Below are 15,605 nucleotides of genomic sequence, written 5' to 3'. Positions count from 1 at the left end.
AATTTTAAAAAATATGCTTTAAGTTCTGCCTGTAAAAGGTATGGACACCACTTCCTTTTTTTACATATTCAAGGAGATAGCATGTCAAAATAAATGTTGACTGAAAAATTCACGAAGTTCCTTTTTACACTTCATTACAAATTGTGGCAAAATGAGCATTCTTGTATCCTAAAAACGTTAACGGGATATCTTTGAGAGGCGTTTTGACACAGAAATAGGCATTCCATATAGCCATTCCATGAAGCAAGGTGAATAATGAAATAAAAACATGATGTAGTATATTAAGTATATTAAGCACATTTTTAAAATATTTTTTTCTCAAATCAAATTACAACAATGGAATAGTCTGTGTCACAACATGGGTCCGTCTTTCCCATGGAGGACTGCAGCGGTAAAGGTTGAGAGACGTGTGGACTTTGTAAGGAAAAACTCAGGAGGGCGAAAATTGTGTTCAGAAAATAAACTCTTAATTTAATTAAGTACCAAATCTATCTTATCCCCAAAAGTAAGATAAACAAGAGAATAAATAAATAAATAAATATATATATATATACAACTGCTGTCTAAAGGGGCCAAGATATTGTAATTCTACGGTACCGGTACCAGGTTTCAGGGATTAGCCCACCCCTGCATAGGAATATGCTCAGCAGCAGACAAGTGTCCGAGTTCAACAGGGACTTGGCAGTTGTTCCACGGCCACTACTGTAGGGAAGATATGGCCTTGCTCTGCAGCAGATTCCCCGGTGAGTAGTCTCTCTGGTCTCCCCAGCTACCGTCGGCCTGACACGCCTGAGGTAGGTACACGGCTGGTAGGTACTCGTAGGCAGCGGGCCCCAACTCACTAGTCCACACAGGACTCAGCTTTGTGTACAACTGTACACGGCGGACTCTCCCTACTCAGGAGTAGACTCGTCGTCCACCTCACACCAAATCCACTCAGGATTATTTTAAGCTTTAAATGGTGGTCCACTAAGGACAAACAACCCAGCCTCATGTAGTACCAACGGGGGGGAAAGCCCTTTAGAAAAAGATCAAATATTGTGGATACTGACAGTATTCTAAAAAATTCTAGCTTTTAGTTAACACTTGAATAATCTCAAAATTCACCGTCAAGTTTAACCTGGATATGATAATTAATCCATAATTTCCTTGGCATGAAAATTACCCTGAATCAAACCTACTCTCTCAATTATAACTTTAAGAAACATCCAATAATTTAAGTAACCAGTATGAAGAGAAAATAACCCCACATCTGTAAAATTCATCCCAAAATCCTTATCTTGGAATATGTTCTTCCACTAAAAGAGAAAAGAAACCACTTACAGTTATGGTATACTGGCTTAAATCATGGGCCACTCCCTGGTACACACAGTACCAATGTAAAGTACACTCCACACAGGAGGTGACTGCTCACAGTGCAAGCTAGTAAGGCAGTGACTTGGGGGATGCACATGGCATCTCAGTGTTAAACAAAATCACTGAAGCAAAACCTAATTTGCCTAATGCTGATTTCCATGTGAAAGATAAACTCAGATACTCCCTGGGTCAACCTCATTGCTAAAGAGGTGGATTCAAACACAGTGCAAGGTATATGTGAGTCAAAGAATAATAAATTTAATATATTTCAGAACACATTGTGACAGTCTGTACTGAATATCCTTGATCGTGAATGGCCTAGAGCAAGTCCCCCAAATAAAAGAAATAAAACTGACCTATAAACGATGAAATCAGATCGATTATAAAACTGTTTAGACCACGGGCCACGGCAGCAAAATGTGCTCGGAAATCAATTTCCTTGGCGCACCTCTTGGATCTAAGTGGAATCACTGCCAGTTGTTAGTTTAGACCTTATGGATCACAAAAGATCCACAATCCCAAGTTCACCATTTATTAAAATATTTGCATTTTAATTATCGATGTAAAAAGGGCGCCCTCTATTGGCCGGGGTTAGAAAACCATGTACATTTTCTATGGGGAAAGTTTTGGTATTGCTCTTGCTTGCTGAAAAGGGACTGAGTGTCTGCTGAGGTAGTAAAACTTTGTCCAAAAGTGTCGATTGCAAAGTATCTGGTAGATTTATCACAATGCTATTCCCACTGAAGTTTTCTTCCTCTTCTTTAACATCAAGCTCTTTATATTGAAAAATGTATTTCCTTGTTAAATTAATTTTTAACATGTCTAGTACACAAATGTACATGTATTTCTTGTTGAAACCCTTTAAATAAATAAACTCTTGTAAATTATCACTTTTTTCAAGAAAATTTCATTAATTCTTTTATTCCGTTGTACTTCATATACCCGCACCTTCACTCCATATAAGGAAAAAACACCTGCTTCCAAATTACTAGAAACACAAGTCATATTTCAAATTGAAAGTGGCTCTTCTGTATACTGAAATACACATGCTGACACTGACTATCAGTGTTACCTGTATAACATTAATATTTCTTGATTAATTTAATCTAAAAGGGAAGAGTTTATCACATGCACAAACTTTAGCAGTCATCAGGAATGCATTCATGTTTTGTACTTTGTAATTATGATATCCCAAATGTAACACCTCCAAAACTCTGAAGGTTCATAGTACCTAAATGAGAGGAATGCTTCATGATTCACAAACACCATACTGAAAGTAGACATCTGTTGGCAAATTATCCCATTGAACTGAAAACCTAAAAAACTGTCAATGTCATCATGATATTGATATCAATGAATGGTGATGTACATGTCTCATTCACAGACTAGATCAAGCAAAGACTAAATATTTCTTCAATCATTTGGTCTAAATTCGCAAATTGCACGTTCATTTGCAGTAAGGGGCTTGTTTGTCTGAAATGACAAGATGTACCAGTTTTTATGTCTGACTCACTTCATGTTCTCATTAGTCCACAACCGACCAAACTGCATTTCAAAAGGACAAAATTATTTACATACATGTAGACAATACTAGTACAATCCTAGCATGAAAACACTCAGAAAATTCTGATAAGTTGGTTTGCGACATTGTCTCTTGTTCACACAAGATAAAGGCTTTCCCAAAATAATAAGGAAATTTACCACAATGGCATACTCGCTGTCACATACGAACCTAGCATAAATACACAGAAAATTCTGGTGAGCTGGTTTGTGAAATTGTCTCTGTTCACACAACAGAAGGGTTATTCCAAACTACTAAGGATATTTATCATGATGGCATACAGTCACATTACGGCTAGTCTTGGTTCGAGGTTCGTCATAGTCTGAAGCAAACCTTGGGCATCATTTCTAAACGGTGGCCTAAATGAACATTGCTTTTCTACTTGCCTCAAAACATCCTCATCAAATGTATTATCTTTGGAAACCCACTGTCAATGCTCCAAGTCCTGCATACATATAAATCCATCCCAAATTTATTTGGGAAGCAATCACTCTGCTTTAGAATGCCACTTGCCCTGCCTAAGCACAAAGATAGCTAATAAACGATAATTTTGAAGGACTGAGACAGAGGGTAAACCTCCAATTAACATGCTCCAAAAATTTTTCAGGATTGACAGAGTAAAATTTAATTCATGCGAACGATTACAGGATTTATGAAGAAAGCTGTAAGGGATTAAGAGTACTCGTCAACATCGGAATCATCACTCTCTGGTAGAGTACACTGCTGGTCACTTTGCATGTTCTCACAGTTGCTGCATTTGCACAAGTCGGTACATAGCAAGTTGTTTTCAAGACAGCTACATTTTCCTTTGGCACACTGGCTTTTTTTGCACGGACAATGGGCTAATTCCATAACACTGTTGGGAGCGATGGAAGATCCATCCAGTGGATGAAAATGTCATCGCTGTTGACCTTCCATCCATGTCCGTGTGGAGATGGTACCACAGGATGCGGATCCAGGGCTCTCTTGTATATGGCTGCTTGGTAGTTTGCCCTCTTGACATGAAGGCACAAGGCATCCTTGTTTGGAGGCATTGATAACTTCATCCCAGTTCCCATCTGCAACAGGTTGTATCTGGACAAATAGATTGAGAGAAATGTCTTTTGGCTTGAAAAGCATCAATTATGATTAGAAACTTGATTTTTTCTGAATATGCACAACAATCAGTTACATGAATCTATTTAGATTTCAATTAGTTGCAAAACACAACCAAACTCAATGTTTGAAAATAAGGACTTCGTGGAAAACTTTGAGTGCACATGTATACCTTCGGATTTATTAGTGTGAGCAATTTTTGTGTAACTTGAATATTGGGATAGAATACAATTCTCTGAAAACAATCTTAATTTGAAAGCATTTTGTATTCCAAGTAAAGGAAGTAATACCCTAATACAAAATAGGACATTTTGTGATGGTCACTCTAAAAGTAGCCGTATAGTTTCTCTAACTTTTTTCACATCAGAAAAAAGCACTACATGTAATTCAGATCAACATGTACCTTGCAGTGTTCACATCAGAACAATCCAACTGTTTGTATAGATGACAGACGAACTCCTCAACTCCTGCAATGATCTCCGTCGTCACTGTGAAATCGTCACCAATTCTTCTAAAGACTGGGTATTTGATGGCTTCCTGAAAAGGCAAAATCCAAAATTTTCAATTAAAATCTAAAATGACTCCACATAATAATAATAACACATTTCTTATATAGCGCATCACATAGCACATCTCAATGCGCTTCACAGTAATATTATGAAATAACGCAATTAATGAAACAGGTGAGTTTTAAGTAGTGACTTAAATTCGTTTTCATTTTTGACAGTTCTGATATGGTGTGGGAGAGAGTTCCACAGCGATGGTGATGCATACTTGAATGAACGATATCCATAAGTCTTAGTGCGAGTGACAGGTGTACTGAGCAGCAATGTTGAACTAGAACAGAGGGTGCGTTGTGGCTCGTATACATGTACTTGAATAAGTTCAAGGAGGTATGCTGGTGCTGAACCATGGATGCACTTGTGAGTGAGGAGTAGAATCTTGAAAACGATTCGCTCATTGACAGGTAGCCAGTGAAGGCTGCGCAGAATAGGAGTTATATGTTGCCTAGATGATGAACGGGTAACAAGTCTGGTGGCTGAATTCTGAATGCGCTGAAGTTTCGAGGTTTGAGAATCGGGGATACAGTGTAGTAGACTGTTGCAGAAATCAAGGCGGCAGGAGATAAAAGCATGGACAAGCTTTTCCGTCGTTTGTTTGTCAAGGAAATTTCGAATTTGTCTAATCTTGTGGAGAGCTAGATAAGAAGAGCGGCATATGTTGTTGACCTGGTTTTGCATTCGGAGGTTTGACGTGATGATGGTTCCAAGGTCACGGGCGCAGGTGACAGGTCTGATGCAGCAGTCAGAGATGCGAAGACTTTCAATTGGAGTATGGTGCTTAAACTAAGAGGTGATATGGATGACTTCAGTTTTGTCGCTATTCAATTTGAGTTTATTGGCAGTGGACCAAGATTGTATGGGTGAGAGGCATGACTCTAGTCGCTGAATGACGTCAGGACGCTGCTGCTCTGTCATGGTGACGTAGAGTTGAATATCGTCAGCGTAGATCATGCAGCTGACGCCGTATGATGCGATGAGATCTTCCAGTGGGGATGTGTACATTGTGAAGCATAGTGGACCTAGGACAGATCCCTGTGGCACTCCGGTATTAACATTATGCGAGGGAGATGAAATCTTATTGATTAGCACAGATTGTTGACGGTTTGCAAAATATGAAGTGAACCATTCCGAGGAAGAGTCGTTGATGCCAAAGCGGTGATGTAAGCGTTGTAGCAAGACATGATGATCAATTGTGTCAAAGGCTGCTGAATAATCAAGCAGCACAAGAACGGCCTCTCGACCCTCATCAACAGCCAATAGCAAATCATTGTAAACACGCAGAAGAGCTGTTTCCACACTACGATATTTACGATAGGCTGACTGCATTTTACCTGCGAGATTGTGAGTAGCGAGATGACACTGTATTTGTGTTTATCACATACAATCTGATAAAAAAGTCTCAAGCATACTGTGACACTATAGTAGCAACAGCTTCAAAAAATGCAAATGATTTACTGAACTTGTTTGCGGGCACTTAAAACCTCTGTGAACAGTAGCAAATCAGATACATGACAATTCCAAAATGCCAATTTTTTAAAATTTCAGTAGATATAGTCTTGTGATCGGACCTTCCAACAATGAAACAAAAAAAAAGAATGGTTGTACAGTTGAAACCATCCACTTAAGTACGCACAAACATGAGTAATAAAAGGTCTCTGTTAATATATGACAAAACAAACTCACAGATTATCAATTCTAACAGGTTATGAAACAACAACATGTGAAGTCACGTAGTTAGTTTTTCTGCATGCTCGGTGCTATTGAAATTGTGACAACAACCAGTGATGACTCTATACAAAAATGAAGAGGTACACACCTTCACTCTCAGGTGGTCGCTTCTTTGGATGTCGTTCAGCACGGCCTATCAAGGTAACATCACAGAAGCGTTTATACATGTAGCTTTTCTGGTGGTATCCAAATCCCTGTGTTAAAAAAAAAGATTTGGTAGCATAGGATATTATTACAATATTAGGGCCTACACAGGACAGACTACTACAATAAAGGCCTATCATTGTCAAGGCAAAAAAGTTTTAGGAAAGAGTTCCATATACAAAGTTCGCTTGACATCCTGTTTACAAACCGTATGAGACTGGTCTGATACAATTCTGTTTTCATTGAAAATGCTTGTACTCTCTCACTGCTAATATTGACTTTCCTGACTTGTAATTGATTTCTATGGACTGATTGATTAGGCCTATGAAAGACAAAACTGAATGAACTTTGCAGGCCTATATGAAACTTTTTCCAAATTTTAAAAGGCATTCACTGGAAGTGAGCAAAACGTATAATGTACGTTGTGGTTGTACTGTAGCCTACCCTGCATAAGAATACAAGTTGCAGCCAGAGTGGTCATGATCATGGTGGTCAGACACTTAAATGACTTTAGTCAGTGTTACTTTAATGACGAACACGTGAATTTATTTTGAAGTCAGGAATGGACTCAAATAATTCCTGCCTACTACTACTGCCTCCTGTGAGCTTGTGCATTTATCGACGGGGACGTATCAAAACGCTTTATAAAAATAAAAGAACTATACTTGCCCTATAAACAGGCTACTTAAAGAGTTGATCATCGGGAGTGTTAGGCCTAACTTTGACAGCGCTACGTCTTCTACCATGTCTGCGTGTATGACGTGTGCACTGGACGTGAAGGACAAGCCGAGATTCATCTCTGCTTTTTCAACGATTTTAGCCTCTGCCGATTCCTGCACATTTTTCCACCTGCCGGCACACTCGAGGAACTTCATCCAACTCTTCTTGGAGAAAGGCAAAACCCTCAATTTGGACCATAAAAGTCTCATTGATTGGCCGTGTAAAAACGATGACGTAATATTTCATGTCGCACTTTCCTGCACCCAAAACGTGAAAATTTGAAATTTTGGGTGGCGTTTTTTGCTAAAACTGGTTCGCGACGGAATTGTGGATTTTATTTTTGAGTTTCCTATCATCATTCTGAAGAGGTTTCCGTAAAATTTACATAGATCCATGAGGTGTGCCAAAAAGTGCGAGATAATCGGCCATGCCCCGTGGTGTATTTTTTTTTTCAATTCATCAAGAAAAACTGCTTTCTTAAAAAACATCCAAAAATTCGTTCAGTTTATCGTGGAACGGAGTACCGCAAAGTGGAAACATTTCTGCCTCCCTTTACTCCATGAAATCGCGGGCAAAATCGCGGGCAACCTTCAGCTCAGCCAGATGAGCCAAAGCAATTGTGCATGTGTTGGACGGTGCCCATTACACACCAATGCCCAAGACGTTAGGCGGGAGGGTAGGCGTCAGTCTACTCGCAAAGGGCGTATTCGATAACATTGTGTAGAGTCTGTAGAGCTTGTAGACCCTACATCGGACATGCGGTCGAAAGTGCTGCCGCATATCGTGCACCATTTGAGCAGACGACTACTCTAAAGCAATCCTTAGAGTCTATATACAACAGTCACTGTGATTCGTCACAATGAAAACATTTTCATTTTTCCAACCAATAGTAAGGAGTGACATGTTGAGACAGGTGGAAACATCCAGATGATTCGCAAAATGCAGTCTGGTTCGTGCCTCTCGGGCGGTTGTCCAGTAGCTAAATGCGTATCACACGTAAGGGTAGCAGACTTTTCTAGAAAACTCGAGCAGAGTCACAGACGGGACGTTGAGTTTGGAACATTCGAGTAAGGCCGCCAAAATGTCTAAATTCTGGGGATTTCCTGAAAGTCCATTAAAGACTCGAATGGCTAGACCAATTACAGATGACGATCCTTTACCTGACGGCTGGGAAATGTTGATCGATCCAGAATCACAGTGGCCCTTTTTTGTGGATCACAGGAACCGCAGAACGAGTTGGAAAGACCCCCGGCGCCCAAAAGCGTTGCAGGTATGTACAATGTACATGTGCACGTCTAGGCCAGACCTACATGTACATGTATTTACCATGTTTAGTGGCAGCCCGAGTACGACATTTAATGACAAAATGAGTTCGTAACGCTGTGAATATTTTATTCGGTTTTGTTTTTGAAGTAATTTTGGAGAGAATGTCATAAGAAACATTTCAATATTAAAGTTTGGATTCTATCCGAATCAAAGAAAAATTTATTTAACTCGGGATGTTTTGGGATTTTTTTGGTTCGCCTACATGTAGGCCTACATGTGTAATGCAGAGCAAAATGTGATTACTTTGTAGACAAATGTGGTGTGAATTTTGACTGAAAAGCTTAAAATTCACATTTTTCGTTTTTTTTGTGCTTTTTTTTTTAATGAACTTAATGCTGGCTTCACTTGATATGTCAAACATTTTGAAATTGGAAATTAAATAGAGGGGCTACAGCGTGCAGGAAAAAGACAAAATCTAAAAAGGGTAGGCCTAGTTCCTACTTCTTTATAAAGTAAGTAATACTGCCAAACCAAAATCATGAACATGACCAAGAGAAGCCAAGATGAAATGACTAAAACATGTTCAACAACAAAATGCTTTGGTTTGTTACTGACATGACTGATGTCACAACTGATGACTAGATATGCCCAGGCCAAGGGTCAGAATTTACAACTTTTAAAAAAGTTGCACATATCCTGCCTTTTTTACTGTTTTTTATAAGAGCATGAAGTACAGTACAAAATGAGGGTTATTTTCATCCAGACTAAGAATCATTTCAGAGTTAGGCCTCAGCCCCAGATTTAGAACCTCTTGATGCCAGATGATGAAAAACACTTTTCCTTATTTGTTCCCCCGTGTACACTCGTTTAAGAATTTTTTTTCATTTTCGCAGTTGATATATTAATGCATTGTGCTTGATTGGGTCAAAGCACAGTTGCTGAAGTTAACTGGCTGAACGGCCATTTGTATACTCCTTTGTCGTTTCTGGGCACTGACTTTGGATGTAGGAAACACCTGCAAATATAGAAACACATCTGACTTTTTTTCTTTTTTGACGTCACTTGACATCCGTTAAGTTTTATGAACTGAAATTTGACAGGATTGTTTTAAACTATGTGCAGGTTGCTGTTTTCAAATTGACTTGCATCTGATCCCGACTTCTTTATACCAAGCAGTTGGAGCACTGAGAAAGCACCTGTCTAGTCAATCAAATTGCATGCCAACGCGGTCACGACCCTGACTCCTTTATTTCTAAATTCAAGGGAAGTCTGCAAAAGCACCTGTAATTATGAGTAATGATTGTCAAAATACTGACAGCTGTTTTGTGTCACATTGAAATTGACTGCTGACATACATGTACATTGTACAAACATGTACATACACATGTACATGTAGCGCTGTACATATTTACAGTGAGTGTTGTCTAAGTCAGGAGCCTCGGGTCTTTTTCTTTTGTTGTAATTTTGATGTTTTACATGAATAAGGACTGTATACCTGTATTACAGACTTCCTGATGCATGCTTTCTCATTCAAAACATGTTTCTGTTTTATGTGTGTGTTTGTTTTATTGTATTCTGCTTATAATTTTTAAAAATCACATTGGATAGTTGGTACATCTTCAGTAGCAAAGATTTCTCAATAATTGTTTGTTAAGCATTTATCCTCACAGGCCTTCATGGATTCAGCAATTGCAGGAGACAACTTCTTCCGGAGTGCATTTGACAACCAGGACCCGTTTTGGCAGAACACCTGGGATCCATTTGGTCCGGGAGGCCGGCATGTCAGTCGCAGTCCCAGAGGGAGCCCTTCTGTGCAGCGGAGGATGCAGCCCAATATTCAGGATGTTCGGCGCTCTCAAAGCCCCCAGCCAGGCGGAAGGCTCACCCCAACGCTAGAAAGCCAGATGAATCGTTTGCATACCCATGGGTCACCCCACCCTTATCCAGAATCCAGAGTCCCTGGCCATATCCACCATGGGTTGTCCCACCAGTACATGGAAGGCCGGACCCCTGGCCATCAGCACCAGGTGTACCCATCAAGTCCCAGAATGCAACAGCATCATCACCAGGCTCCCCATGATGGGCGAAGGGTGCCAACAGATGAGCTTAGGGCTCACCGTCTTGACCCCCAGCATGAACATCTATCAGAAGAGGGGGAACACGTGATACATATACCCATCAGAGTGGAGGGGCGGGATAACAGAAATAGTGCTCCATCCCCCTACGGGGAACCCCATGAGATTCATTCTACTGTGCCTCCACAGGGTATGCCAAAGCCAGTACCTGTTCCTCAGCAAGTGCAACCTCAGGACCCTCAAAGACGGTACGTGCCCATCGAAGAGGATCAGCAAGAAAGCGGTAGTGCTGTGCCAGCAAGTCCACAGCAGTTTCCCAGGCAACTGGACCTCAAGGATGAGCAGAGAGATGCAATAGGGGATGAGCATTATTCTCCAAAAGACTGTCTTAGGAGTGAAGAACCAGCAAGTCCAAAGCCATTCCCTGTGCAGAAGGAGTGCGAAAATGAACAGACATTCAAGACAGAGTGGAGCCAGAGTGTCCAGCCTCAGGAGCAGAGGGGCTCCCAGCAGGCTGAGGCATCTCAAGGAGACAAGCCGTGTCCAGTCAGCAAAGAGGCAATCAACTCGCTGAGTGGGCCAGCAAATGGCACCCAGGAGCCGAAGGGTACGGCGGAGGCAGAGACCGTACCCGCACTGCCGGATATGCCAACCCAAGTGGTCCAGATCCGTGACATCCTGGCCAAGATCCTCGAACTGGGTGGTGATATTGAGGACTTCACAGGCCACAAGGGCAGCAAGGAGTACCTGCGGATTGAGGAGATGCTTATGAGGCACATGCTGCAGCTGGACAATGTGGACACAATGGGGGACGAGCGCATCCGGGGAGAGCGGAGGATGGCTGTTGTCACAGCCCAGACGCTGATGTCACGGCTAGAAAAAAAGGCTCTGCCTGCAGATGTTTAAGGCAATGAGGGAAGAGGGTTAAACAAGCAACTCAAACAAGAGGATTTTCCAAATTCTAGCTTTCTTTCCATTTCGAGCTTCGTCCCCAAACTTAAGAGTTTTACGGTACCAGTAGGTAATACATGCACATGTAAAATCATGTTTTGCTGGAGGAGCATTGATCCCTTCCAAATATGGAAGTGTTTAATTTATTTGTAGTTTGAACAGTTTAGACAGGTAGACAGTTCAGTGTCACAGACTAAGTCTTGCAAGGAGATGAAGACAAGGTTTGGGAAATCCTGTGTTCCCCACCCCCAAAAAAGACTTAGTTTTAACTCAGATACATGTATTTCATGCTCTTGTTTTTTCGGACTGTTCAGAATTTCTATTTCTGTGACCACAACATGCAATGAAGGCAGTGAGTAAGTGGCATACTGACTCTACATGTACGTGGACGTGAATTGTCATTTGGTACATTTATATTTTTAGGGGAGGCTTTGAATGAGATTATGCAATTTCTATGTATTTGTGAATATTACACCAGCTTTCATGGCACATGTGTTCATGAAACGTGGCTTTCAGGATAATTTACTGTATAGACCGATTTATTGACACCATGACTGCAGTGTCCCTGTCACTCAGGTGCACCTTCGTAGATAACGAACTTGGCATTTAATTGGCAGTGCGCTCCCATTGGCTGATGGCTGCATCTCTTTTGTTCAGGCGCGTGGAGACACAGCAATAATAGCTCCTGCTTCTTATCACCGAATCTGTCTGTAAGAGGACAGTTCTGTTTGTTGACAGATATCATTACCTTTTGGATGCATGTTGGTTCACAAGTACATGTACCATCCTTATCTAGATGGCGTACCTCTAGAGAAACATATTTGGGATGGTATCTGTACATGTATAGCAAAGCCTTGAAAAATTCTAATACTTTCGAAACATCTTAAAGCTATTGGAATTTAAACATTGAATGAAAAAGAACTTTAATTCATTTGTGTGTGTTTTTTTTGGGGGGGGTTATTAGTGTGATGTTAGAGGAGGGGTGGGGGAGGGTGTCAGGAATGTATTTTTTGAGCCACAGTGCATTCTCTTCCCTTATCACTAGTAAAGTGTATGTAAGCAAGGTCATTTGGTTGGAGGGTAAACATGGTAGGAAACAAGGCTGGAAGGTTTTTTTCCCCACCACCAGCTGCCTGAACTCTATTATTTGGGAAGGGGGTGTATATCCCACCATCTTCCCATTTCAAGAGGACAGTGCTGGACAGGTGTCGTCTTTCTGATTAGAAAAGGGCAGTTGTTACCTGTTTAAGGGACACCCTAATATTTCACGGGCTGCATCCCTATCTCCTCCATTGTGGAAATGAACTGCCTCTGAAGTTTGGATTTATATGTAATGATTATTACTACTACCGCTATGTCTACTATGTGTACATAATGCAGTCAGTGTGCAAACTTATCAAGCTAATTGCTACAGTGCCATTCATGCCAAAGAATGTAAGGTATAAGTAAATTTTTGCCAGTATGTACATGTATGCATTTACATGTATTAAATTTGGAGACACTGAGCACAGCCTCAATCATGGGGCCCTGTTGTCACAGGCTCTATTATGAACATCAAACAGTTCTGACAAACTTGGTAGATAATCTTACTGACTTGGTCGAGAGTAACCTGACTACAAGATTCATACACGTGGTTGGGAAGACAATATTTTTACGTTGTCAGGCCTTCTACTTGTGCATGCAGTTGTCCAAAGTGGATAAAATGTAAAGGACTGAAGCTGTGCATTGTTGTGTAAAAAAAAACAACAGAGTAGGAACAATATGTGTGTGGCTTGTGTGGGTATGTCAGGAGAGAGGTATATTTTTGTACAATTTCACAAATGTAGTGCACTATTTGAGAAGCATTAATGTTTTCATTGTGTGGCTGACAATTGGCAGTAGTGTCTATCATAAATACAATGTATGATTAACTGCAATTCAGATGATTTCAACTACAATCATGTACAAGTTTCCGGGCTAGAAAAAAACCCAGAAACGGAAACAATTAAATATATTTGTATTCATGTAATTTACAAAATTTTGGCATAACCCAGCTTTGTGTTCAAAATGGTACATGCATTTATGCATTATTATACAGATCTTTGGAGGTACCATTTATTGAAAGAGAACCACAAGTTTACATGTCTCGCACATTTGTGAAGTTTACATGTCTCGCACATTTGATGCCGGATGCATTGTGGCAATGTACATGTGCGTGCTTACGTGGAAATGCCTTGGTGGTCAAAAATATTTCTGTTGTACATGTACCCTACCTCCTTGGTTGTACAGGTTCAAGAGGCCTCTAGTTCTGATTGCCGGAATGGTCCATACATGCACACACTGTATATGTACATGAAGGCAGCTAGGATGAACTGATATGTGCAAGAAATGTGAGAGATATTCAATGTAGGATACGTAAGTTGTAGACATTTACTAGGCATTACATGAATGCACACTGTAATACTCTATCTGTGTTTGATCTTGCTCACTGGGCTGATTTCCGATAATTGTCAAATGATGACTATATATAATGTTAACTGCAAATTGAAATAAGACTATTCTGTAGCTAATGGAACTGTGTATTCGAAAATAACAAGGAAACACTTAGCAGCAGGGACTGTATACAGGGTATCTCACCTCTGTAAACATCCGCTTGTATTCTCCGGTGTGGAGAGGTTTTATGTGTGTGTGCTTTGATTGTGCATGAGGAGAGATCATGAAAAACTGCATGCACCAATGCATGCCTGCAGTGCTTAACAATGTTATATCCCATGAATTTTCCTGAATCCTCCAAAATCGACCCTGTTTGAACCATCCTTTGTACTTATTGCTGATGGACGCTAGTCCCTCGTTCACAGTGGATTTGGGTGTGACAGTCATGGCAGTATCGCGGAATCTGGCAGAGTTTTACTGGGCGTGGTTGGTGGCTCCTTTTAATGGTGGAAAGCGCTGTGTGGGGTTGTGTACAGAGCAGCTGCCATTAGTTAGGACTGCTGCAACTGACCAGTGACAGTGCTGCCTTTGTTACTGGATTCGTCTATAGATGAATGTACATTGACTACTGAAATCCTCCAAATTCTTCCAAGACCATGACAGATTTTGAAGGATTTGCAAAGTTAGGCTCAATGGAGAGATGGTTTGCTGTGTTCTTCTTTAGTAATAGGTCCGGGCACCGATAACATGAGGCTCTGCTCACAAGTGCATTCTCTTATGGGTAGCATGTAGTCGTTAGAGCGTGGTGTCATCAGTGCACGGGCCTACATGTACATGTATTGGAGAAATTTCTAGTATTCTGTAATATAAAAGGAATATTTAAAAATGTGGCTTCTTCAGTAGCATTGGGTCATTTGGCCCCAACTGTAAGTGTCTTTGATCAAAGACACTAAGAAGATTTGAGATTCAGTATCTGTAATGAGATCAATCCCAATAGTTCTCAATCCTTCAGCTACATTAATATCAATTTTTTCACAGTCTTAGGGGGTTGGAGTTAAGGGTCATTACAACAGTTACTGCAATTCACTTCTTGCAGACATTAAAACTCATAGGTCAGGTTTGGGGCTTGCATAGGAAACATCTTGCGCACATATTATGAAATTATTTATTTCCTCAAAGGCTCATGAATAAACCTTATATAAGCCCATGTTTTTCACTTTACAAATATATATATTAGGACCTTACACACCTTGAGGCACACAGCGGATAATTTTGTAATTTTGCCCCCTAAAGTTTATAAAACTGGAACGTAATTCAGATTGCAGAAAGGCTGATTTATGCCAGTTTTGTTTGGGTTTTAGAATGTCTTTATATTATTTAAGGCATACAATGTACGTGTAAGTTGGGTTTTACAACTCAAATAGTAATTTTTGAATTTGATTCTTTGCATGTGTCACATCGTGCTTTATGGTGCTATTCAAAAAATGAAAGTAAATTGACTTTCCTTTTATTTACATTTACACCGCTGTTCAGTGATTCAGCATTCATAATGTAGTTGTCTTGAAAAATAGAACTAAGATGTTCTCGGCATTAAGTATCAATAAATCCAACCATGAATGAAATCACAAGCAAGCTACATGTAACTGTAAATTGTGTATTGTGTGTGAGTTATGTATTTTAGCTATAATTTGGGGCCTAATTCATTCACTTTTAAGATTCTATTATATTACATTT

At 40.3% G+C, this 15,605-nt stretch overlaps 1 protein-coding gene and 1 long non-coding RNA gene across 2 annotated transcripts; one reads left to right on the top strand and one right to left on the bottom strand.

Annotated features, from left to right (window-relative positions):
• Positions 1-3,974: 3,974 nt before the first annotated feature.
• Positions 3,975-7,809, bottom strand: LOC147799825 (uncharacterized). Its single transcript, XR_015424447.1, has 4 exons — positions 7,117-7,809; positions 6,392-6,497; positions 4,416-4,549; positions 3,975-3,991 (listed from the first exon to the last, which is right to left on the bottom strand). It is a non-coding gene; the product is annotated as an uncharacterized LOC147799825 (long non-coding RNA).
• A 382-nt stretch (positions 7,810-8,191) lies between these two features.
• LOC110986693 (uncharacterized) lies at positions 8,192-15,499 on the top strand. Its single transcript, XM_022248798.2, has 2 exons — positions 8,192-8,437; positions 10,104-15,499. The coding sequence occupies exons 1-2, from the start codon at positions 8,249-8,251 to the stop codon at positions 11,412-11,414; spliced, it is 1,500 nt and encodes a 499-aa protein (XP_022104490.2). The 5' UTR covers positions 8,192-8,248; the 3' UTR covers positions 11,415-15,499.
• Positions 15,500-15,605: the final 106 nt, after the last annotated feature.

Source organism: Acanthaster planci, linkage group LG02 (genome assembly GCF_054643075.1).
Source record: "Acanthaster planci isolate LZ-2023a linkage group LG02, COTS_SCS, whole genome shotgun sequence".
NCBI classification, from domain to species: domain Eukaryota; kingdom Metazoa; phylum Echinodermata; class Asteroidea; order Valvatida; family Acanthasteridae; genus Acanthaster; species Acanthaster planci.
This window is presented reverse-complemented; position numbering and strand designations above follow the sequence as displayed.